This window comes from Pleuronectes platessa, chromosome 7, assembly GCF_947347685.1.
Source record: "Pleuronectes platessa chromosome 7, fPlePla1.1, whole genome shotgun sequence".
NCBI classification, from domain to species: domain Eukaryota; kingdom Metazoa; phylum Chordata; class Actinopteri; order Pleuronectiformes; family Pleuronectidae; genus Pleuronectes; species Pleuronectes platessa.
The window spans coordinates 18478136-18504853 of NC_070632.1; the positions used below are offsets into that span (position 1 = coordinate 18478136).

General features: G+C 41.4%; 1 protein-coding gene across 2 annotated transcripts; it reads left to right on the top strand.

The window, feature by feature from the left end:
* Positions 1-405: 405 nt before the first annotated feature.
* LOC128444387 (calcium-independent phospholipase A2-gamma) lies at positions 406-26718 on the top strand. 2 transcript variants are annotated; one of them, XM_053426861.1, is made up of 10 exons: positions 406-566; positions 1326-2632; positions 2975-3124; positions 4808-4959; positions 5272-5366; positions 6838-7009; positions 7641-7698; positions 8034-8228; positions 18316-18511; positions 24506-26718. In XM_053426861.1, the coding sequence occupies exons 2-10, from the start codon at positions 1394-1396 to the stop codon at positions 24781-24783; spliced, it is 2535 nt and encodes an 844-aa protein (XP_053282836.1). In that variant the 5' UTR covers positions 406-566; positions 1326-1393; the 3' UTR covers positions 24784-26718. The 2 variants fall into 2 exon arrangements, with proteins under 2 accessions (XP_053282836.1, XP_053282837.1); XM_053426862.1 differs by having other exon boundaries at positions 1498-2632.

A 26718-nucleotide genomic window follows, 5' to 3' on the forward strand; every position in this document is an offset into this window, starting at 1 on the left:
GTGGATAAAGGTTTAAGAGGCATAATAATAATTCTAAAATGTTCATAGTAATTATGTGATTAGAACAGTTTGTTTTGTATGTGTCGCATCATGCATAGGCTGTTTAGGTCGCATGTCAAAGTGCACATGTAAAGCCGCATGTCAAAGTGCACATGTAGCGCCTCATTTGTTCTTTTCTGAGTCCCGTCGCATGTGTAGAGGGGTGGGCACCCATTCTTACTTTTGGATTTAGACACCGCCTGTCTGGATGAACATCGGTGTACGCCGGATATAAATAAAATCTCCCATGCCACAGACAACCGTCAGCTATCCTCAACCAATCAACAGTCACAATTTAAGGGGCCGAATGCTGTCTAGCCAATAACAGAGCACATAGGACGTCATGTGACCATTGTTTTTCTCTTGACCGACGTTGTGATGTCACGCTTGAACATAAGAGTCAGGTCGGAAGACACAGAGTATTGCTTCACGTTATTTTACTCCGTGTTGATGATACGTTAACATGGCGACTAAATTTGAGCGTTAATTGATTTCCGGCTTTCATGAGACGACGACATACAACACAGGTATCATTTATTTCTCTCCGTGTGGCCTGTGTGAATGCTAACTCAACTAGCTGCTCCACTGTGTGTGAACGAAGCTACCAGTTAGCTGCTGATGTGTTGCCCCTGAGTTTGTTAGCTGGTGGTTCACCTCTCAGTTTGGTGCAGCTACCGTAGAGGTTCAAAAGCAACGGTTATTAATGCCTATATTAATCATAATAGATTTTTTATAAATAGCTTTATTTTGTAAGTTTTATCCTTGCACTGTTTTTACCTTTTTAAACATAAACAAAACAAACACTTGCACCTACCATTATTTGACAGGCTATGTTAGTCTAATGCACAACTTTATATAGCTTGAGTTGTATATCTTTAATTCTGTATTTATATTTGGCTCCAATACTCCACCGTTAATTGTGTCATTCAATCACCTAATACTTTTGAGGTTTGTATTATATTATAATATGTCCATTAGCACAAACCTATTTACAGTGACAGCTTTGTAATAGTTCCTTGGCTAGACTTCAATCTAACTGCAGTGTACTTATTCTAGAACTATTTTCACTGTTTATTATTGTCCTGCTCTTGTGTTTGTCTGTTTTGTGTGCTACGGGATGCCTAAATTTCCCTCTGGATCAATGAAGTATCTATCTATCTATCTATCTATCTGAAAACCTAGAGACAAGAGTTAGGAGCAGCCTTAGAGCCACCTCATTTCATCATATATATATATATATATTTTTTTGTCATCTAAATGTCACTTTTTTTGTTGTTCATCACCAGGTTAATGAGGAGGGGGAGCATAGACCTTATATTTGTCTGGATGTCATAAACTCGTATGACCTGACAGAATGATTCATAGATGTGCTCCAAACACCTGGCGGAAAGTAAGCGGATATCTGTTGTGGCAAAGACATGCAGCATCACTTCCATTGTCTGATACCTCTCACTGTAGGATTCATGCACAGCAACCTGGTTGCTACAAGGCCGGTCGTCTCATCTGGAAGCGCTCACACCACCAGAGGAGCAGGGCTCGTAAAGGGTTGCTCTGTAAAGCCAACCAGGTTAGACAAAGTCTGGGACTCCACACCAGCAGCCCGTCTCTGAACACTTCTGCCTCACGTTGGACGGCTGGTCTAAGCCAACACATGTCTCGGGTCAGGAACACGCTGGACACAGTTTCTAAAGCTGTGAGTGGGACACACTCACAACTTCTCTCCAAATTAACCAGACTAAAACCAAACTCTTCAAAGGCTTTGAAAAAGGCTGAGGTCAGTGTTGAGTCAACGCCAAAAGCTGAGGAGGGTTTAATCACAGCTTCTCCTGCTCCCAATAATGCTGCTCCTCCTTCTACAACCACTATACCCAAACCTGTTATTAACTCATCCTCTGCAAGTCCCTCTGTTCCTTCAACTGCTGCTGCATGTGATGCAAGTGCTGCTACCTCCACTCATTCTCACAATTCCACATCAGCGACCATCGCTGCCACAGTTGTGACTGGGCGAGAAATTAAGGAGAGAAAAATAAAGCGTATGGTTCCTCCTGTCAAAGCCAGTTCTTCCATTGTTAAGAACGAAGAGCCTAAAGCTTCATCGAGAGGCTTGGAGAACAAGAGCACGACTCCCAAACAACCCGTAGCACTATTCCATCCCAGCCCCTTTTCAGTCAACCTGGATGAGACGTACAACTACCTGTCCCATCACATCAACGCATACTTTGGCAGCAGTACAAAGACTCAGGAAAAGAAAGTGGACAATGTTGACTGTCCCACTGCTTCCTCTCAGGGACAACAAACCTTTGACCTCACTCCAGTGTCTGATAAAAGAGGCGCTGCTCCTCCAGTTACTCCTCCTTCCTCTAAGAAGGGTCTAGGACACTACCTGTCCTACTCGGCGCCCACTGTGCAAGCCTTCGTTGGCAGCTACATTGCTCCCCTGGTCCCCAAATTCAGGTCAGCAGAGTCCAAGACTGCTGCAGTGGCAGAGAGGAAGACCGAGGAGGCAGCAGTGAAACAGGTTGAGGCCACTGTTAGTAAGGAGCAGAAGGCCGCAGAGGAGAAAGCCAAGAAGCTTCTACATCAAAGGGAAAAGGTGCGTCTATTACATAGTAACATTTCATTTCTAAATCATTCTCTTTTGTATGAATATGAATGTGATAGTTAGCATACACTTTTAGTAACCGGTCCTGTCAGTATCTTAAAGGTGTGCCATAGAATAATATGTAAACATTCTGTCTTTGTTTTGCAGACACAGACTCTAACGATGTAAAATATGCTCTCTGTCTATGTTTGAGGAAAATGTATGCACTCATCTCCCTGAGTGTATACATTTTCCCTCAAACATAATTTTTCCAAAATAAGACACTTCGTAGGCAGAGATTTGGACAAGCTTTTATTTGTCACACTGAAATCTAACTGGCTACATATTCTCCAGATTATTGCCAGGGTGAGTGTGGACAATCGGACTCGGGGTCTGGTCCAGGCTCTGCACAGGGCATCAGATGTTAGGGTCTACATCAACAGAGTGGAAGACCTCAGCTACCATCTCCTAGAGTTTCCAGAGACTCGTGTTGTTGCTGTCAAGGTGAGAAATCTGAGCTGCCCTGCTCCCCCTTTTCCTAGAATGCAAGTATCCTCTCTTACATTTGGCACAAGCTCACACTGTAAAGACAGTGTTTACCGCAGCACATTTTTTACACCTACGTACATAAGCGTGCTATATTTGGATTGAATTACTAAACAGCTGTAGAATGTGAATAATGCAGATACTGGCCTTTTGCTTGTGTTTGGGAATTTTCCCATACCAGGCAAAATGTCAGTTTGTCAGCTGGGGCAACAGCTTATGTTATGCTCTGTTTATTGTCAGAGCCACACAACTACATGCAGACTGCATACTGTTGCATTTATTTATGTCTCCGCCTTATCTTTGATGGCGTCAGGAACTCATGCGGTATTCACCTATTTATACAAATAAGAACAAGTTGACATTTACTCGTGTGTGAGGAAGGTTAATCCTCCGTGAAAAATCAAGAATAGTGTTGTGCTCAAAGTATTACTGAAAAAATAATTTGCATAGCTTTGCAAATGACAACAGAAATAAAGGACATCATTGTGGTGACTGACTGACCCGAGTTCCATTCATAGCACAGTAATGATGTGAGAAGAAAAATGTACTCTGACACATTAACTCCTGTCACCTTATTCAGTCCATGCGAACACTTTGAGTCAAGGTCACAATAATATTCACCATCTAGATTATTTGTAATGACTGTATCATGTGCTTTCTCTTGTCCAGTCAGTTTGAGAAAGGCAGCGATATCCTGAGTGTTCTCTAGGATGGAGTTTAAGCAGTGAAAGTGATGCATGTGCTTTAAGCCAGCTGTCATTGATTTATCCAAATAATAATTTTTAATGATTTGCACCACACTTGTATCATGGAATTTAACTGTAATGATTTTTTTATTTATAAAATAACTTTAATAATATACATGACATTGGGAGTTCCACCTGAATAACATGTGATGTAACGTCTCTGTGAAGGAATCTGTCAATTGTCACATGAATTCACGTGTTTATCAAATCTTAGATGTGAATCTCAGATGATGCCAAGGGACTTGATATTATCAACATTACTGATCGCGTCGCTCTTTATTTTTACCATATATGTTTCATTTCCGTGTGGCTATCAGTGGCAAGACTGTTTTCCCTTTGGTAAATGATAATCCTGAATGTGTGATCAGAATTGCTTGCTTCATGTTTTACATCTACCCAGTGCTTATTTATATGCTTGACTCAAAGGTGCTTAAACTGAATATAAAATGTCTATAGCTCCAAAAAATATCCAGTTTCTGAAGTGACAAGATAAAGTCCTCTCCTCTCCTCTCCTCTCCTCTCCTCTCCTCTCCTCTCCTCTCCTCTCCTCTCGTCGTAGGTTCATGTAGCTAAAGGGAAAGTTTTGTCAGGGAGAGTTTATCAAACTCAAAACAAAACTGGCAGAATATATGGAATGCTCTATGACTGTCTGTGAAATACAAAGGAAGATAGTGCAGACAGCAGCATATAAAATCAATTCATACATTTTAACTGAGGAAGCAACAATATTAAATAATCAACTAACCGATCTAGCCTGGCCATCTAAAACTTAAGTCCATGCTCTCATTATTTCCTCTCCCAGCTCCACTTTCCCTCAGTGTGCACATAATCACGATGGGTTGATTGACTGTTTTTCCTTTGCCATGGTGTGTGTGTGTGTGTGTGTGTTCCTCAGGAGAGGCTCATCCCTTGCCTCCTGCGTCTGAAGCAGGCCAGTGACCCAGGCTTGAGGGCAGCAGTCAGAGAAGCCCTTGCTCTGGTGGGCTATCAGATGCCTGTTAAAGGTCGTGGTGTTCGGATCCTTTCCATTGACGGAGGAGGTTTGAGGTACAAATTCTGCTCTTTTTCTTTCTTTTCTTTAGTGTAAGATATAATTCAATGATGTCCTTTTCAAAGTGGAACTAAATGGCATTTTACTCCAGCTGAGGTCCTGTCAGAATATTCGGAAAAGAATTTCACGGCCTCTGTTGGCAGTTTCAGTTAGTGAAGTAGAGCTGTTGAGAAATATTAACTGTAAAAAGATAAGGATTTATGTTTATTGAGAATCAGATTTCACTCTTTGAACCCAGTTCTGTTGCTCTGGTTATCATCTTATTATTAAGTGGCTCTGCGTGTATGTGTATGTCTTTGTACTTTCAGGGGACTTCTCGCTCTTCAGACTTTACAGAAGCTGGAAACCATGACCGGCAAACCCATTTACAAACAGTTCGATTATATCTGTGGTGTCAGCACAGGTATGTTGTCCTCCTTCCCTAATTCTGTACGTGTGGGGATTATCAGAGTCACAGCACTGATCGCACACTGACCCATTTGGTGCTCTGTGCTTCTTTTGACCTCAATCTCACCAACATATCCACTCTAATGTCAACCCTGCTGCTGAGCAGTCAATGTAGGCCACGCAGGGTAACGCTGGTTCAAATTGTTAAGCTGCTTAGATGATGAATACAATTACAATATTGATATTTTTTATCAAAATTTTTCATGATTAATATTTTATTACCTCCACCAAGGCGGTTATGTTTTCATCTGCATTTGTGTTTTAGTTAGCAGCACTCAGAAATCTTTGTGCGGATCTCATATCAGTGGGTGGATTCAGGAATTTTGAAAGTAACTTTTTTAACACTTATCTATGAGTGTATTACATTTGGTGCAGCTTGATAGAATTGGGGACTGATGGACCTTGGACGTATTTAGAAATAAAGAGTGTATTGTTTTGACTTGTTTGGACACAGATGAATGAATCAAATTGACATTAAGTTGTTGAAATAATGTAGTCACAACCAGAGAGTAGAAAATAAAATTAGCCAAAACTGAGGGACAACAACTAATATATATATATATATATATAAATGCCCAAAATATCTTAAATAGAAACCAACAGTGATACAAAAGAGTTCATCTACTGATTTAAGTTTATCTCAGTTATTTAGTCTTATTTAATAGTTTAAAGTTTTTTTGGGGGGGTTCGAGCTAGAAACCTTTTTTTTTTTGTCAGTAGTTCAATGTATGCTTTTCATTTGAATGCAAATTTACCACAAGGGGGTGCTGTGGATTAGTGTCCCATCATCTGTTACTTTTCTGTTCAGCAAATTGAGAAATGTTGATTTGTTTTCAGAGAACATTGCTCATTAATCATCACCAGAAGTTTCTGTTTGTCCTCGGTTCAGTTCTCTCAGTCTTAATCGTCAACAGTTGGAGGTACTTCATTCCTAAGATTTACTGAATGTTGTCAAAGCCCGATGTAATTACCCTGCTAGATCAAATCCTGTCCACACATTTAAAACCCATCTGGGCCACATCTGGTCATTTTGATCACCCACATCATTCAGGTATAGAGCCCAGTTCTGCCCACACAGTTCTGTGTCACCTTGTTTATCTAATCAAAGATCCTCAATCAGGGAGACAAAGGAAATGAGAAGCATTTGCCAACACTGTTATAATCATGTTCACTCATTCTGTACTCATCTGTTACTCATCAAAGGTTGATGTTACTCTCAACTGTTATTAATTTAAGGAATTAACCTTTCATCAACTCCACACCTTAATAATAACAGAACAATTAGCTATATTTACATATTTGTTATAAAGATTACCACGTACATCGATGTACATACTGACGCTTTTAGACTTCATGTTTCCAAAAATGTAATTTTGTATATTGTTTTATTTATTAGTCGCTGTCCCTCTTTGAATGTTTTTCCTCAGGTGCTATCCTAGGGTTCATGTTAGGTGTGTTCCAAATCCCACTCAACGAGTGTGACGACCTGTACCGGAAGTTGGGCTCAGACGTTTTTAAGCAGAACGTCATTGTCGGCACGGTGAAGATGGGCTGGAGCCATGCATTCTATGATAGTGCAGTTTGGGAGAACATCCTCAAGTCAGTTCCACTGTTGTTGTGATTTAAGCTTAAGTTTCTGTCTGAATCAAGAGTCATTTTACGATGTCAATATAGTAATGTGGAAACTCATGATGCCTGATTGATTGTACGTAACCGAAACATACAGTAATATGAAACAGTATTGTAGAAATAGATGGACCTTTGACTTAAACCTCATATCTGCTCTTTGTTTAAAATAATTTATTGCTAAGTCTGTGTGGCCTTGTATTTGTCAGTTATGTGTCATAGCCTTAGCCCATGAAATCAGATGATCGACATTCAAGAAAATTGTAACTTTCACGTGTGAAAAGTTCATTATTATTATAATGTATGAAAATCCCTGTAGACTATATGCTTGTAGGGAAATTTGGATTTGTGTATTTAAGAATGAAAACCATCACTATATGTTTAAATATGGTGAAAAGTCTTAAAAAGGTTGATAATTCTGGTAAATCCACATGTAAGTGGTCCGTTAAACTAATTATGCTGATCATAGAATTATTTTAGTTCCATTAACTCATATGCAGGATGATTTTTTTTAAGCTTGCAGAAAGATTTCTGTAACAAGTAATCGTACTAACCAAAACTCATAAAGCCAGAAAATAGCATCATCCTCTCTTCTATTCCACAGAGAGAAGATGGGTTCTCAACTCTTGGTGGAGACTTCAAGAAACGCAGAATGCCCCAAGGTGAGCTGTGTAAGATGACCTGACTCTTTCTTTCCACTGTTCTGGTGCTGACGGGTGGGACTTCGTCTCATATTGTTTGCAGGGATACTACACAGAAAGCTCCTTTCTTGATCTAAGTTTTGTATTTTTTTTTTCGGGAAAATATACTTAAAAACTCTGTAGGCTGCATGGCTAGAGAAGTGTATGTGGGTTAATTCTCTGCAGACTCCCCTGAGATGTTATTAAATTGATCCTTCAGCGTGTTGGTGTAGAAATTGTTCCTGCATCTTACATCCCAACTTAAGTAAAATACTGCTTCAATCACATTATACTGTATGTATGGTCTTTGCCTGTAGGTGGCAGCAGTGAGCACCATTGTGAACCGGGGCACGCCACTGAAAGCTTACGTGTTCAGAAACTACAACCTCTTACCTGGGGTGCGTTCACACTACCTTGGCGGCTCCCAGCACCAACTCTGGCAGGCGATCCGAGCCTCGTCAGCAGCTCCTGGGTATTTTGAAGAGTTCACCTTGGGCAATGATCTCCACCAGGTCAGTACCGTTCTCCACAATAACTAATTTCAGCCGGGCCCCACCCCTTCATCTGATCTTAATTAAATCTGGAAAATTTCACAGAAAGTTGATACTCCATACCTTGACACAGAAATGTATGAGATGTCACACAGATTCAGGGTGTGAGTTGTTTTACCTGGTAATGATCAATATACCCAAGTAAATGGTCATGACCCTTAAGTATGTGTGTTTATATAGTCCCTAGTTATCATTGGAGACCCTCAAACCAGCGGTGAGGTAACTTTTTGACCTGTATCTCTGGAACCACATCACCTATCATCAGACATTCTGGACCTGAGTTCCTCAGCCCAAAATCCAATTAACAGTTTTGTCAGTTTCAGAAAATGTATTTTCAGTTCTGTTCAAAACACAAATTTTCTTCTGCAATGCTGTGCGAGTCCTCAGCCTATGAATATTTAATTCAGTTACAGTGTAATGTAACTGTTCAGGCTTATTTTTTCCCTTTCACATTCTCGTTTTCACACCCTCCCTCACATTCACATGGTTCTGCAGTCCTCTTTCTGAGAAATACTGGGCTTATTGTTGGTCTGCCTGATGCACATGTTGTTCAGTCTGTTGATGTGGACTTAGAAGGATTTCGAGAAGCCTAGTGAGAAAAATCCTTGGCACAGCCAGAAGGAGGGGAGGATCTCTGTTTCCGTCTGTCAGTGTTTGTTTCCAGTCAATTACGGTTTGACAGGAGAGTGAGGGGCAGAGTCGCAGTGATACACACTCAGATCTATCTCCAGTAAACAGGTATACATTAGCCTTCAGCAACATAACAAACTGCCGGTCTACTCTACCGTTTTACTGATCAATACGTATGGCTATTTACCTTTTAAGCAAGGGCTTAGCAGATTGCAGGAGAAGGAGTATGACATGACATCAGAAACATATTAGAAAACAAGCAACTGGGTGATATTTACCTCTAAACAGAAGATGCACAGTCCTTTGATAGGGAAATTGAAAACACACAGATAATATACTGGAAATGCATGAACAATAAGTCATAATAGATCATGGGTCACACTTATGGGAATTTATCAGTAGCTAACCTTAGCCTCCTCTTCCCCTTCTGTACGAGTGAGGACAAGAATAAAAACAAACAAAAAACATTTGCCTCCTGTGGCCTGGTTAATTGCACCATGGCTTTGCATGTATGTCAACATTCGTGAACGTTAGCCTACGATATTTGCCTGGCATGAATGTTTGTGTGACCATTCCCTTAGATGTCTTCTGGAACATTCATGTGAGGGGTGCTGCCTGGGTAGAGAAAGCAGGAGGCAGGACATGGTATAAATTCTGCAGAGGAAAGGACATTGGTCAAATGCTGTCAAATCTTGATTTACAACTTGACATCTTTGTCAACGTCTTCTACGTGTTTGGCTTCTCTTTTTCATTTCTTCTGTCATGGATTAGAAACGTCACATTGAACTTACTCACTCTGAATTTTCTGGAGCATGTTCCTCCTGTATTCTCATATGGGCTCTCTCAGAATTATCTGGACATTTTATCTGAAAAATCTAAAAAATGTTCAGAACAACTTAATCGAACATTTGCATTCTCACATATAGCCCTTGCAGAAAATGTAAAAAAACGACCTCAGTGCTTTTCTGAAAGCAGCTCATGTTCCACTTCTGTTAAAGTATTCTGTTGGTGTAGCTTGGGTTTGACTTGTTGCTTCCAGATCTCAACATCTCCTTGAATTTGACATTCAGAACTTAGATTTGGCACCCAGACCGACAAACACAGTGCATAGCTCGTGTGGCACAAACACATGTGAATGAGCATGTGTTTGCTTCAAAGTCAATATCCCATGTAGACGAGCTCCCAAGCTCTTAATTGGAAGCTGTGTCGGTTGTGTTGGTCAAAGGGGAAGTGCAGGAGCAGAGAATGAAAGAGACTGGTTGATGAAGAAACCTACCTGTGGTGGGAGATTCCCCCGCCTGCCATCTTGCAGAGCTCACTCTGCTCTGAGATGCATTAATTATCCCAAAAGCGGCACTTCCCTCATCACACACATGTGTTTGACTGCTGCATCTGCTTTAGAAGGAAAAGACAATCTAATTATGCGATGCTATTCCAACCGCTGTTAGTCAGCCGCCAGCAGGAAACCTCATACTGCGAGAAGCCGAGACGCCATCAGTAGTTTAATATATTTAACACACTTGACGTGAAGTTAGTCTCTGGTGTTTTATTAAAATGTATTTCAAAAGAAGCTTTCACAATGGAAAACATATTGAAAATACAAAAAAGATCAGTAAGCCCTGACTGTTGTATTCTAGCCGTGACTCAGGATTCCTGTGTGATTTGAGCTCATTTTTTCCACTTTCACTCTTCACTCTGCCTGAAGATATTCTGCTATCGCTCATTTAGTTCTGCTTCTACAAATAATATAGACTTTTAACACAGTCTAAACATGTTCAAATAAAAGTTCTTGCATGGATTCAGAATAAAATGATATCTACATGGAGTCGGGGGGGCGGTAATGAATGAGACAACATTTCATCAACTGCACAAGTGTCTCCAACTCCTGCTTCTGTCAAGTCATAGCTCAAAGAAATTAAATATCTTGAATTCTGGATTTAAGATATTTAGAGATAAAAAACCACATCAAAGCCACTGAAACTTAAAATTAAAAAGGCAATGCAGGAATTGACAAAAACCTGTTTCATTAAATTAAACAAAAGCGTCTGTTGTTGCAGTTAGTTTGCGAGAAATTAGATTTTCGAGTAGATTCCGATATCAAAATAGGAAATGTTACATTTCAGTGATAAAGCAAATACTAATTCATCAAGTATTCACAAATGACATTTTTATCAGTTTTTAAACTTGAATATGAATGAACAGTGTAAAGCCAAAGAACATTATATACAATACAATGAACTCCTTTAATAAACCACTTCATGCAGCATTCTGCCACTTTCTTTCCTCTCCTTGTGAACCTCTGGCCAGATGCAGAATGCCTCCCAGCCTGATGACTCAATCTACTGGCTATTTGAAACCAGTCGTGAGCATAGCATGCTGTCTGTGTGATGTCAGGATTCCCTGAAGTGAGAGTCATCTCGCTCTTCTCCACAAACGCCCACAGAGTTTTCCACTTAATTTAAGCTCCAAACAATCACTCTTTTGTGCTGGGAAAGCGCAGGAGAATTTTCATGCCATGTGCTGAGCGAATGCCCGAGTTCTCAAGCGGCGTTTCAAGAAAGTTCTGATTGTTCTGTGATTCTGCTGGAAGAGAAATCTGTCTGACGATGATCCAGAACCTTAGATTCACACTGGGTACACTGGGGAAATTGTAACTCGGAGCAAGACCTTTTGAAGCAGAGCAGCCACGTTTTATCAAAGTCTCACACTTGCAACCGCAGCCATGGAGGGGGATACCGAAGCGAGGAAGGGAACAAGAGAGAAAGAGTGGAAACATAGAGGAGATGAAGGGAGGGAGGAGGCACATGTTCCACATTAAGGCTTTCTCTGTTATCTCTACTCTAACGAACACAGAAGTAGAGGACTTGAGGCGTTTTGACAATGGATGTCGGGGCATGCGTGGAATAGTGAGGGGGGCCCAACTTTTTTTTTCAAGCCTGGTTGCTATGGCTTCTCCTGAGGCACTGTGGAGGAATGGGCGCATGTTTCGTGCCCACTTCTGCCAACATTTGATGGGAGCGTCGGATCAGTGGGCAGTCACCCTCAGCGCAGCTCTTGAGAGCCACAACAAGGCCTCACACTCAGCAGAAACACTTCACACAGCAAGAAATAAACCAACATTTATTATATCGATAGTGAATGAGTCATTAATCAGTCTAGGAAATCAATATATGGCTCAAAAATAGTTTGATTGTGTGTGAAAATACGTCATAATAAGTTATGGTTCATATATTACACAGGTGGTGGATTCAGAGAAGTGACAGACAAGATAAAGCTGAGTTTTGAGCCACATCCTCATTCCTGCCCTCTCTCCTCCTGAGTTAAGCCCTGAGAGCTCGGCCCTGGAGGCTGTTGGAGAACGGCGCTCTAACTTGTGAGCCCTGCTGCAGACATACTTGGGCTCTCGGTCCCCTGAGTATAAAGTCATACACACGGATTCTGTCATTGTCACATTAACTCGGTTTCCTCGAATGAGCAGTCTTTTGGTTATTTTGCCCAGAAATGTTTTCTCAGATACACTAACACTTGCTTGGGGATTTGGTCAGTCCACTGATTATTTTTGACTGGTTGCTGTACATCTTCCTGTCCTGCTCACAGTGCACCACACAGGCCTCTCTCTCAGTGGGAGATCTAGGATTTTTATAAATCAAGGGCCAAAAGGGTCCAGCCAGAATTTACACATGTCCAGCATCCGTCCACAATTCCTTATTCAGTTAAATGCGCATTTAAGTCATTTCATATTGACCGTTAGCTCTGTAGCTTCAAGCAAAGCCACACATTATGGAATATATTTTGAAAATCAGGGGCTAGTCAGATTACAGATGGGGCCAGTAGCCCCCTGGCCCTGCCCCAGGATCTGCCCCTGCTCTCCCTGCCATGGCTCCAGATGAGGTTTCTTGTATTAAATCGCTGTTTTAAACCTTGAAATGCGATGTATTGTTATGCAGGTGGATGTTAAATTGCCTTTGGTAAACGGCACAGCAGAGAAATTAATGTCCAGAAGAGGAATTATTATGATCGACAGAAAAAAATATGCTTTCTAATATGAAGTTGTCAAATATGCAGATAATGACTCAAGGGAATTTAAACTGAGTAAACATAAGTGAAGGGGGTTTGCATTAATTGCTGCAGTTTAACCTGAATGGCTTCAGCCGTCAGAGATGACTCATTGTTTCAATAATGGCTGTACATGTGTGGTCATGAATTCTAAAAATGTGTGGGAAAAAAGATAGCTGTGTGCAGTAGAACTCAATTGCTTTGCCGGCCTGGGGGCAAAGCTGGCACTTGCACACATGGGTCCCTCGTCTATTGACAGCATGGGAAGACGGCTTGAACCACAACGTGACCTTTGGGGCCTATAAAGGAGAAAAAGGCAAAGAGGAGAAGTGGTCGACGTAATTGCATAATATGGCATGAAGATCTTTAACTTGACCCGGCCGCCACTTGAGAGCGACACTCAACACACTGACACCTTTGTCAGTCTCATCTTCACTGGTGACAGTTGTGGTCTTTCATGTGGATTTCACGCTATTTATTGCTAATTCATCTTACTCAATGAGAAGATTTATTTTTTTGATCACATCGATTGCAACCGAGAAAGCTTGTTTTTTTGGCAAATATCTTTTTTAATTCATAAGAGTGCATACATGGTGCCTGATTATCTACTTCAACGATAGAATGCTGTCTCTGGAAAACACAGTGGCTATTGTGACAGACATAATTATATGTCTGTGATATATGTGATGCTTCGCTAATTACTCATTTGAGAGAAGGGACTGTCATTGGCAGCGTCTTTTAATAAATCATGACAGAGCTCAGTGCCCCTCAGTCATGCTCTGCCAAAGTAGCCAAAGAAGAAATTGTAAAGACTACAGCTGCTCATTGGGGCTCTGATGTAAAAGCTACACCAGATGCATGTTAAGGGCTCGCCTCTTTTAGATTTAAGCGAGCGCTCCTTTTTTCCCCTCTGTGTCGTGGCCACTCATAACGACCTCCCCGACGAGGCGCCGCTCCAGCTTACCCACGGGTCAGAGAGGGAGAGAGATGCGGAGGCAGTCTAAATGAAGAGGATGAAGTTTGTTGTCCCAGCTAATGGGAGCTGACACACACTGGGGCGTGAAATGACTTTTACTGATCACGACGATAGCACCTCGTTCCTATTCAAATCAGCACTCCTGCTTTAAGACAGCTTAAACTGGCACAATGAAGATAAGCTCCCATGAGTTAATAACAACCGCAGCGCGAGGGACATATAAATCATGCCCGTCTTCATTTTGTTTATGTTTATGACGGCTCATATAAAGGAGTCGTTTTTACTTCAGAATACGCTGTTTGAAGTTGTTCCTTTTAAAAATTATGGTTCAGTTTAATTGGCCATCTGACAGTGTGAAATATGTTCCCAAAGGTGCATGAGACCTGATTATGTAAAAACTTGCTTTGTTTGCGAATAGTAAAATGTGAGCAGCTCATTTGTGAATCCGCCATTAGACCCTGAAGGAAGAGAGCGAGGTCAAATGAGCTCTGATCCTCCAGAGTATCAACAAACAAGCTTGACTGGAATCAAGATCCCTATTTGAGGAAACCATTAAACCTTTCAGGAAGCCTGAATTCAAACGTGGCATTTCAGAAGTGTGCTTCCTCTCCGAGTCTAGGGTTAAACATCAGTCAGGAGTGGACCCTGCCTATGTTGCCACATTGTATTATGCCACAGCGCCAGTGATGGCCAGTGGCCGGAGGCATTATGTTTTCGGGTTGTCTGTCAATCCTTCCGTCACTTTCTTGGGAAGATGATATCTAAAGAATGCCTCTAGGGAATTTCTTCAAATTTGGAACAAATGTTGTCGTAAAAATGACGACTGAACTGTTGAGAATTTGGTGGTAACAGGTCAAAGGTTAAGGTCACTGTGACCTTACAAAACACATACAGTATATGGTCTTGTGAATAGAACACCTCAAGGGACTTTCTTCAAATTCTGTCCAAGCATTCACTTGGACTCCAAGATGAAGTGAATAGAAGGTCAAGGTGATGGTGGTGTATTGTTCTTGTGAACATGATATGAAGAACACCCATAGGTAGTTTGATTAATCTTGCACGCCGTTTGCTTGTACCCAAGGATGACCTGATTAGAATTGTGACCTCACAGACATTTTTTTTGCCTTGTGAACATGTTATCAAATCTCGAAAGAATCCTTTTCAAATTTGAGACAAAGATTCACTTAGACTTTGATTAACTGATTAGACCTGGAACTAATTTTATGGAGACCGAAACTGAACTGGTTGTTCGGCAGTATTTCTAGTTTGCACTGTGCGATTGAGGCATTGTAAAATACAGGCGGCAATACAGCTATTAATCCTTATAAATGGAAGTGACCTTTGCTTTGCGTCATGCTGAGTATTTGACAGGCCCCTTAAGTTTGTCCGTGTAGTTCGCAAAGCTCACTTGCAGTTTGTCCTTAGTGGATCAATGTTTTTAACCTCCTCATCCAAACATACAATGACCTCAAGAAACCCTTGAGTGAGAACGTGGCAGTGGACCAAGTGCAGATATATCACGGAAAACTTGTCTTTAAAGAGCCCAGGCTCTGCCACGGCAGCTTCAGCATCTGCCCAACTGTTCTCAGTCTCACTGTATTTTTGAGTTCGGTACCATCTCTGACAAGGAATCTTGTTTGGTCTTGACAGCGATGGAAGGAGATGACGGATGAAACTTGCAGAATCTCCTAAATAATTGATTCCTCGGAAAAGTTCTGAGCGGCACACAAAGAAATCCCACCAGTCTTCCGGTGGCCCCACAAATCTTCCTCGCTGCCACACACCAGGCTTTCCTCCGAGGGCACGACTATAATCACCGGCTCTGAATTGCTCGTGCAGGTGCACTGAAATAGAGACAAGTTATAGTATTCAGCTCCCCAGCTCACAGGAGCATTGTGCAGTTGGCTTCTAATGTTACACGGCTGGGCTCTGTGCGTAAGGCCGGTCACTGTGCCTGTGAAACTTGCCCCCAGCTATCAGCACAAAGGAGCCATAACTGGGCCCAGACTGCTGCCGTAATTTCTTCTAAGTTCAGAAAATGAAGCCCCTCACAGAGCTCCGAGAGATCACATCTTTCCAGCTGGGTTCATCTGATGCTCTTTGTGCTACAAGTCCATCTGAGGCTCTTTTAGGAGCAACTGCAATCCAGGCATTTTCCTCTTGGACTGTTCAGACACGCTTCTGGTGCTGAATGATGAGCCACTCCTTTGTGGCAGAGTGAAATCATATTTTTTCCATCTTAGCAGGTGAGATGGGTGCTCTCATAGGAGATTTGCCATAAAGTTAATGTAGGATTTTTAGATTATCATTTCAATACATCATCAAAAAAAGATAATTTATTCACATATTAAAGAAAGTTCCTCTATCAGACAATTTGATTTATAGGGACTGGAGACATTAAATATTTCAGTGACTGTCCATCCAGGTTTGTCTTTTACCCAGAGAATACATTCTCTGGGTAAAAATACGATTCTCTTAAGCAACGTTTTGACCACAGAAAGGAACTGAGACTCCTTGCGGGGGAACAGGGTCTGAATAAAGTTCTGGGTAAATCTTTCTACTCCGCAAAAGGTCCCAAGTCAGGGAGTAGTTATTTATGAAAGTCCTGGGAACCTTTGGAGTCAGACTTGCAGCGCTAACCATCCTGATTGGTTGAGTTGTCCAGCTTTGTTATCAGCCACCAATTAGAAAAACCTGGAGCTGCATAAACAAGTTTTAAAATGTATACTGTTCTCTTGCAGCCACATTATGGAGCCACAGATGAAAGCCCAGATCCAGGTCCCACTTTCCATCCCATATTCCGTACAGTTTGGTACAGACAACAATTTACCCCTCAGGATGAATTCTAATGACTTTTAATGAATCATGACCAAATGTGTCCAAGATAGGCCTGCAACGAACAATTATTTATATTATTGATTAATTTCCCCCGAGTCATTTGTTTGTAAAATGTCAGAAAATGGGGAAAATGCGCTCATAATTTTCCGAAGACAGAGGTACATGTCCCCAAAAGTTTAGAAATGTCTGTCTAATCATCTAGAACCCAAACATATTCAGTTTATTGGCACAGAAGTGTAAATAAACAACCAAAAGGACGCAAAAAATATATCAGTTAAATTAGATGCAAATTAATTTCCATTTAATCACGTGTAATTCTTTCAACTCTAATCTAATATTTTAGTGTTGACCAAATTCCTGAAAATCTTACATTTCCATCAGCTGTAAATATACTGTGTCGATGAAAAATGGATAAACAGCAAACATTATACCTGATAAACATGAGCATGTTAGCATTCTTATTATGACTGTATTATCAAGTTGTGAGCATGTTTACAATAGCATCTTTCCTTAGCATGTTATTATGGCTGCCTCTAAGGTATTCTTGGGTCATTTCATTTCACCCTTAGAAGCCTGAAACAATATTTGAATGTGCCATAGTTTTCATATCGAACTGCAATATCAAAAGTGACAAGTCATTCAAAAAGCATCTGCGATTATCTGAGCTATTACTTGATGCAGTGCCTCCAGTCTAACCACAATACCCAATCTCTTTTGCAATTTATTTTCCTGGTCTTTGGGTTGATGATACAATTTTGCAGTCCATCTCCCCAGATGATTAGCAGACCTTTGCCTCTATAGGCAGCCCTTTATATTTTCCATCACGCTGTGTGCTCTCATATATTTCTATAGAATGGTCGTTTGGCTGCAACACTGCTGAAGCGCACTGTAAACATGGGATGTTCCCTCCCCCTCCTGCCCCAAGCCTCAGCGTGTATGAATCCATGTGACATGCGCTGCCAGAAACACAAACCCACATTATTGTATGCATTGACTCTAAGCAGGCATTCGCTTTCGATCAACCATGCAGACTCGCACTCAAATAAACAAGCACTCGAGTCGTCCCCCTGGAGTGTCCCGAGACCCTTGGGGCCCCGCAGCTCCCACACCCCCAGCCTGGCCTCTTTAATGAGGACTGGCCCCTGTGTGTTTGATCCTGCTGCCAGCTCGCAGCCCTGCGGCCCCTCAGCCTCATGCCTATTCAACACTCCCCCATCGCCTTGGGTACACTATGGATCCAAAGCAAAAGCACTCCTGGGTGGTTGTTTGATATCAAAGCCTGTCTTACTGAAAATGTGAGGGGATGAAAAAAACAACAATTTAGCTCTGTGCTTTGTAGACTTACAAGCTGCTCTGGAACCGCACATTGAGCTGTTTTGTCAGACGCTCTTTAAAAATGTCATCCGTCGAATGTTCAAATCCAAGAAAGGTTTTAGGCTTCATATGCCAATTAATTTGTTTCACCAGGACTGTGGTCTTGGCATAAAGCACCATTCAAAGCCTTTTAATGTACTCTCTAACATGGCACTTCTTCTGTTTTGTGCACAGGATGGAGGTCTGCTGATTAACAACCCCACAGCACTGGCAGTCCATGAGTGCAAGTGTTTGTGGCCTAACACGCCCTTGGAGTGTGTGGTCTCGCTCGGCACAGGTCGCTTTGAAAACCCTGGCAAGAACAACACCACTTACACCAGTCTGAAAACCAAACTCACCAATGTCATCAGCAGCGCCACCGACACTGAGGGTAAGTGACTGCAGGGTCTCAAAGATGCATTAAGTAATCTAGAGTTTCACAAATCCATATCAGACTGACCTAACTTTATCTTGGTTGAGTCTTTATTGTCTGCCTTCTAAAAGTACACAATGTACAGTGCCTTGCATAAGTATTCACCCCCCTTGGACTTTTTCCCATTATGTACTGTTACTAGGGATGTCCCGATACAACTTTTTCACTTCCGATACGATACCGATATTGTAGCCTTGAGTATTGGCCGATACCGATATCAATACGATACGATATAGGCACAAATCATACATATATTTATTCCTTATTTTGTTGTGTGGAATGTTAGAAAAGGCTTGATAAAGTGATGTTACTGTTACTGATGTTGTAGTGATATAACAGAAAACAATAGTCAGCAACAGTAGGTATAGGAAAAACTGACCCATGTATTATTAACCAATTGGTTACATAAATTTTAACCTTCAACATAAGAGTATTACCTCAACAAATCCAATGAAAACAAAATGTTATATTTAAAGTGCAAAATAACCACTGGTTACCAACATCATTATACAATTGAATAGAATAAATTAAATTTTAAAGTGCAAACAATTCAAGTTCACTTCAGTTATTTTTCTACTGTCAGCATATGTTGGAAACAACTGTGGGCAGGGACAAAAACAACAAAAACTATAGGAATAATGTAGCGAGGTTCGAGGTGCTCCATTAAGCGTTTAAACCCGACATTACTCACCACCGACAGGGGCTGGTCATCAAGCACAATAAACTGGGCTATCTTTTCTGTTATGGCCATTGCCTTTTTGCTGTCCCGTGGTAGTTTGTCATAGCCTGGATGCCAGACGAATTTAGCCCCGCCCACAACAGATTTGGTCGGGCGGTCTGGGGTCGCTCCATTGGGAAAAAATTATGGCCGGACTGGGCCAATCAGATTGTCAGGGCGGGCTTTATACGATGATTGACAGATGATCAACGGTGACGTAATCAACCACGTCACCAAAGTGCCCTCGGGTTGAATTCGTTTTCAACAAACATGCCTGCCGCTGGCGAGCTGAGATGTGTAGATGCTGCCATTGAGTCTGTTTTAGAAGACATCGACAGCGCATTCATTTTGAAAGAGGAACACAGAACGTGGAGGCGACGCCAGAGCACCGCGCTAATCCCTATCGCCCCGGCGCTTGGCTGTTCACAAGGGACACTGAAGCGACGCTGAACCACCGGGCAGCGCTAATAATATCACCCGTTGATCCAGTAGATCGCTGCACGGCTTTGTGCCGGTCACACCGGAGGCTGAAGCACCGCGCTGCGCCAAGGCTGCCTCGCGGTGCTTCAGCCTCCGGTGTGACCGGCACAAAGTTTTAACATGGGAGTGGATGGGAGCCAGCTGTTATTTAAGGCTTGGCGCTGCGCTGAAGCGTCCGGTGTGAACCCGGGTTAGTAAATAACTCACAATGCGTTGCTTAGCATACGTCACATACTACGTTGCTCTGATTGGTTGTAGGTCTATCCAATTGAGCGAAATACTTCCACACAGCCGACATCACTACACCTTGCTGCAGGCACACACGTTGTCGTTGTTGTGATCACGTGGGCTGTGCATGCTGGATCAGAGACGCTCTTCTTCCGCGGCCGGCACCAACGTTAATTAAGGGGCATTACCACCTACTGTGTTGGAGTGTGATCAAACCAGAGTCACCTATTATAGAAGTCCTGTAGCGGTAAATGGACAGCTTATATCGGAGCGCTTATATCGGAGTTTTTAGATTCAGTCCGATAAAATCCGATATTCACTTTTTTGGCTGATATCGGACTGATTTCCGATATCAATATCGGATCGGGACATCCCTAACTGTTACTAACTGGAATTCAAATAGACTTAAATAAACTTTTTCCCGTTTGATCAACAAAACATGCATAGTACTTTGGAGGTGCAAAATAAATTTTATTGTGACACAAACAATAATGCGAACAAAAAAGTTGACATCTGTTGGGTGCATAAGTATTCACCCCCCTGTGTCAATACTTGGTAGAACCCCCTTTCACTGCAATTACAGCTGCAAGTCTTTTGGGGTATGTCTCTACCAGCTTTGCACATCTAGAGATGGAAAGGTTTGTCCATTCTTCTTGGCAAAAAAGATGAAGCTCAGTCAGATTGGATGGAGACCGTCTGTGAACCGCAATCTTCAAGTCTTGCCATAGATTCTCTATTGGATTGAGGTTTGGGCTTTGACTGGGCCATTTTAAGACATTAACATTCTTTAATCCAAACCATTCCTTTGTAGCTCTGGCTGTATGTTTAGGGTCATTGTCCTGCTGGAAGATGAACCTCCGCCCCAGTCTCAAGTCTTTTGCAGACTGCATCAGATTTTCTTCAAGGATTTCCCTGTATTTGGCTCCATCCATCTTTCCCTCTATTCTGACCAGTTTCCCTGTACCTGCTGAAGAGAAGCATCCCCACAGCATGATGCTACCACCACCATGTTTCACTGTTGGGATGGTGTGCTCAGGGTAATGGGCAGTGTTGGGTTTTCGCCACACATAGTATTTTGCATTGAGGCCAAAAGGTTCAATTTTGGTCTCATCTGACCAGAGCACCTTCTTCCACATGTTTGCTGTGTCTCCCACATGGCTTCTGGCAAACTCCAAATGGGATTTTTTATGGATCCCTTTCAACAATGACTTTCTTCTTGCCACTCTTCCATAAAGGCCAGATTTGTGGAGTAGACGACTAATAGTTGTCCTGTGGACAGATTCTCCCACCTCAGCTGTGGATCTCTGCAACTCCTCCAGAGTAACCATGGGCCTCCTGGTTGCTTCTCTGATTAATTTTCTCCTTGTCCGACTCTTCAGTTTGGGTGGACAGCCTCCTCTTGGTAGGTTTGCGGTTGTGCCATATTCTTTCCATTTTCTTATGATGGATTTTATGGTGCTCAGAGAGATGTTCAAAGCTCTGGATATTTTTTTATAACCTAACCCTGCTTCATATTTCTCCACAACTTTATCCCTGACCTGTTTGGTGAGCTCCTTGGTCTTCATGATGCTGTTTGTTCAGTAATGATCTCCAACAAACTCTGAGTCCGTCACAGAACAGGTGTATTTATACTGAGATTAAATTGCAGACAGGTGGACCCTATTTACTAATTATGTGACTTGCAAATGTGACTTGTGAATGCAATTGGTCGCACCAGATCTTTGTTAGGGGTTTCACAGTAAAGGGGTTGAATACATATGCACTCAACACTTTTCAGATTTTTATTTGTAAATAATTGTGAAATCCATGTAATATTTCCCCCCACTTCCAAATGATGCACTATTTTGTTTTGGTCCATTACATAAACTCACGATGAAATAAATTTTAATCTGTGGTTATACCATGACAAAATGTAGAAAAGTCCAAAGGGGGTGAATACTTATGCAAGGCACTGTATATATATTGGATAAAAACTAGTCAATGTAGTTTTTCTTTTTGTTGAAAAAATTGGGTAAACACCTTCGAAAATATACTTAAAGGGCACACTACTGGTTTTACATTTAGCTAGAATGGCACCAAGAAGCCACATACCGTACCTCCACCAAGGAAACAGTCCCAATATGAAAACTCATATAAATTCACCATTCCAGATTTATGTGTGAATCTAAACCAATTTAGACACACATATAAAAATCAGTCCCTTAAACATGCCAGATTTTTTTTTCAACTGGATTCATAAATTATTCTCTGAGAAATCAAGGAAGATGTTGAATATATCTCACAACATTAAAGAAAAAATTGAATTCCTGGAAACGCCCCCTGATGTGGATCCACACCAAAAGGTTCCCTGACCCATATTGCATTCGACTAAATTCCATGGTAATCTTTCCAGTCGTTTTTGATCCTGACAGACAGAACAGACAGAACAGACAGATGAAAACATAACCCCCTAAAGATCAGTGTACCTGTCATGAGGAGAAGTTACTAAAACAAACTGAAAATAAGGACAAACAAGTCCTCAGGGTTTTCTTGGTTTGGGCTTGAACACTGTAAACTCTTAGTGGAAAGCCTGTTCTAACTGGAGTTTTGCAGTTGGAGGATGTGGGTGTTTAACAAGAAGAGAGGGTCTTACAAAACATTCTTTTGGCTGCATTATAGGAATTTTAGGATCCATTTGTGTCTTGAGCTTCACTCATACAAGGGACTATAATTCAGGATGTGTCATGTGATGCTACTTGTCGACTATTGATCATTCTATAAGCTGTGTCTTGTAAATCCTTAATAGATCGGCAAAAATAGCTCCTATGTGGTTGATTTAATCTGATTAACTGTACAGTAGCTCTGCAACATTATAGGTAAGCGTTCAATGCATCATATTGTTATTGTTTCCTCGTTAAAGTAGTCAAAAATAGGGAAACTCTATGTATTTTGTTGAGGGAAACAGTCTGATCACATATCATGTGAGATGAAACTCCAACAGGAACGAGCTCCACAGAACATTGATGAATGGATGTCTGTAAATAGATGGTATGCAACCTAATGTCACCCTCTGGAATTTTTATGCCAGCACGCTGGTGACAGCCAGTGGCTGAAGTCTTTATGTTTATAGGTTGTTTGTGCGTTACTCCCTTTTTTTATTGTTATCTTAAGAACGCCTTTAGGGAATTTCTCTAAATCTTGTACAAAGATCAACTTGGACTCAAGGATGACCTGATTTGAATGTGGAGGTCAAAGGTCAAGGTCGCCTTACAAATCATATTGTTGGCCTGTTGAACATTTCTCAAGTCTGCTTTAAAGAATTTCTTCAAATTTTGAGCAGTTGTTACTTAGACTTAAAAATGAGTATGTCAGTGGTCAAAGGTCCCAATGGTCTCATATGAGTCTGGGGAAAAACACGTATATTGATAGAATCTGCACTGGACGATGGCGGGCCTACAACTGCAGGAGTGTAATTTTAGTTATTCAATGTGGATTCTGGTTTATATATTTTTTTCTGCTACTGAAGATTAAATCATTGCACATTATGACCGGATAAATTATGTTATTGCATGAGAGTATGAATGAGGTTTTGATGTCATTAGTGCAGGAAGAAAGTAAAGGAGCAAATTCGAAAAGAGAAAATTATCAAGGGTCATTTTAAGAGCCAACACTGAAAGTTGATCCACATTAGTGCAGACAATTCTGTTCTGGATACGTCCCATTGTGGCCCTTTGCAGTGGCAACAGCCTCTTCCGTCCCCTTATCACCTCTGGACACGGACACCTCTGCTGTGCCTAAATTCGGCTCGGTCTCCTCCCTGCTGTTGCTGCTGTGGTACAGTGTGTGACCTAGATGCTTCTCTGTGCCTGCTACTCCTGTATTTGGGATTAAACTCTCCCTTGCCTTTTTCAAAGCACTTTGTTATTTAGAAACAGCAGATTAGCGAGAATGTTTCCAAAGCTCCCGCCCCCGTCCCAGCCTCCGTCTTTGTCTTAGGTGTTTTAGTGGAGCTTTCTTTGGAAGTTTTTTCTGTCTCTTGTTGAGGGTTTGGGAGAGAGGATGCCACACCTTGATAAGCCCTATGAGACAAATTGGGATCTGTGAATATGGGCTATACATAAACAGTTTGACTGATGATTGATTATAAAATAGTAAAAGTTGATATAATACCTTCAGATGAATAACTGCCTGAGTTTCCAGCCAGTTTTAACAGAATTCCTCTGAGCTGCTGTGGGAACATACAGGACTCGCAGTCAACTCGCAGCTGTTTGTTTGCATTTGTATGTTGATGACATTAAACCTCTCAGATGAAAACAGCCATGACAGGCAGGCCAGACATTTCCACTTGTATAACCTCACACATTTCCGCCCTGATTGCTTGCCCTGGAACATGTAATGCTGTCAAGGCACTGACAGATAAGCTTTGACTTTACATGCCCTGTTCACTGTTAACACAGTGTTTGAATGTTTGTGTGTATTATAAAGTTAATCGTCTGTTCCTAATTTAGTTTTTGTGGCCTGACTTTCACCTCTCTTGCTTCCCCCAGAGGTCCACACCATGCTCGACGCCTTTCTCCCTCCTGACACATATTTCCGCTTCAATCCCTGCTTGAGCGAGGAAATTTCCATGGATGAAAGCCGAGAGGAGAAGCTCAGCCTGCTGCTGGACGAGGGCGTCCACTACCTGGAGAGGAACGAGGAGAAGCTGAAGAAGGTTACCCGCATCCTCGCTAGAGAGAAGAGCTCCATCCAGAGGATGACGGAGTGGGCGAGGCTCAGAGCCGACATGTATAACGGTCCCTCCTTTCACTCCTCTAAGGTGTAGATCCAACGTAAGCCAATTTTACTTCACATGGAAACATGTCCTTTTATTCTAAATTGCCTAGAAGAAGTCTTGTCACCATGATTAGTGTGCCAGACTTATCGACTCCTTGTAGCTTTGAAGAAAATTGTGTAAACACACGAGTAGCTAATGTATCCAACATGCCAACACTACCATCATCACTCAGGCAACACTACCTTCATCACACATGCAAACTCAAACTCTCTTTCAACAGTTAGTGAGTTTCAGTTTTTTGGCCGAAAAAAAGCATCTGTTTGCTAGTGTGGTTTGGCAGCTTTCAATTTACCGTTGCTTTCAAAGACGATGTGTCAAAGGATGTTTAAATTTGGGAAATCTGTGAGAAGGATTCACTAACAGCCTCACAAGCAAATGCATGTTGTATGATTAAAGGAAGAGTTTAACGTTTTTGGGCATTGTGCGTATTGACTTCCTTGCCAAGAGTTTGGATGACGAGATCAATACCACATTCATGTCTGTACAGTGAGTATGTAGCAGTCCTAAGACTAGCAGACTGGGGACTAGCTTGATAGGAGATTCTTAATTGACCGTAGGTGTGACTGTGAAAGTGAATGGTTGTTTATCTCTGCACGTTGGCCCTGTGATGGACTGGCGACCTGTTCAGTGCCAGCTGGGATTGGCTCCAGTTCCTCCGCCACCCTCAAAGGTTAAGCAGTATAGATAATGGATGGATGATTGTATGCGAGTATGAATCCTCTAGCTTAGCTTAGCACATAACGAACTGTCATCCAGTCTGACTCAGCTATCCCCTGTGTACAGAAACGAGACTTGTATCGAACCTCACGCCTAACTTTCAACAAAAAAGCGATACAATTTTTTTATTCCTTAAAGGAAATAAAAAGATTGTTTAGGTATGTCACCTAAAATGTAGATCTATCCCTTGATATAGCATAAACTACTGTAAAATGCTATGGTAGCATCAAGGATTTCTTTCAGACTGTTTTATCCCAAAAGAGCACTTTTGAACAATTTTATTTCCTTTAGAAGATTTGTTATGAAAACCAAATACAAAAACCTGTGTGTGTACAGAATCAATATGTAGATGGGATATATGTGTTATTTAAAAGGTGAATTTGTTCGGCTCTGCCAACATATCAAAACAAGAATGTAAAGAAAGAAGAAGAGAGGAACAATATATTTGTAAATGGTCAAATCACGGTCAATGATTTCACAGTCAATTTGCACATTTAATAATACGTCAACTGGTCGCCTATGTGATTGCATATTGATCAGTTTAACAGCTGTACCACTTCAACCTTTACTGTATTACACATGTTATATTTAGATTTCACGCACAGAGGCAAGTCAGTTTGGGTGTACGTTGCAAATATATTGCCTGTAATTAATGATAATAATGATTATGTATAAATAGCATATATATATATATATATAAAGTATTAAGACCTATTATAATGGAGCCAACCTGTCATCAGGATTTACTTTTATGTGTTATTTTAACCCTCAAAAGTATTTTAGTTCAGTTGTTTCAGAAGCTTTTACCATTGTATGCTTGATTATATGGTTTTATGGATTCCCCACAGGCTATGCACATTTTCTGCTCCTTCTTCAGAGTTCACTCTCTCTTTGATGAGTCTTCTCAAAAGCCTCTTTCACCCTCTCTACCTTGAAGTGCTGTGTTTCAGTCCCCACTCTGCTGTACTATGGCGCTTATTCAAATCATACAAGTTTTGGCTGGAAGACTGACTCAAGAGAGATTTGTGCGTATTGATTTGTCATGGCTGAAAATGATCCTGTTGAATAAACCTGACAAAAGCTCTGCCTATGTTCGTCCTCACGTTTAACCTGTTCAGGTACTGTTCAACTCAGATATTGTCCAGATTAATGTAATTCCACTGTTCTCATGCTTGACGTTGTATGTAATTAAAACCCGTCACTGAA

Coding starts and splice junctions, on each gene's coding strand:
- LOC128444387 (XM_053426861.1), top strand. CDS start 1,394: ATGATTCATAGATGTGCTCCAAACACCTGGCGGAAAGTAAGCGGATAT. Junction 4,960..5,271: donor ATTGACGGAGGAGGTTTGAG/GTACAAATTCTG, acceptor TTGTACTTTCAG/GGGACTTCTCGCTCTTCAGA. Junction 5,367..6,837: donor TATCTGTGGTGTCAGCACAG/GTATGTTGTCCT, acceptor GTTTTTCCTCAG/GTGCTATCCTAGGGTTCATG.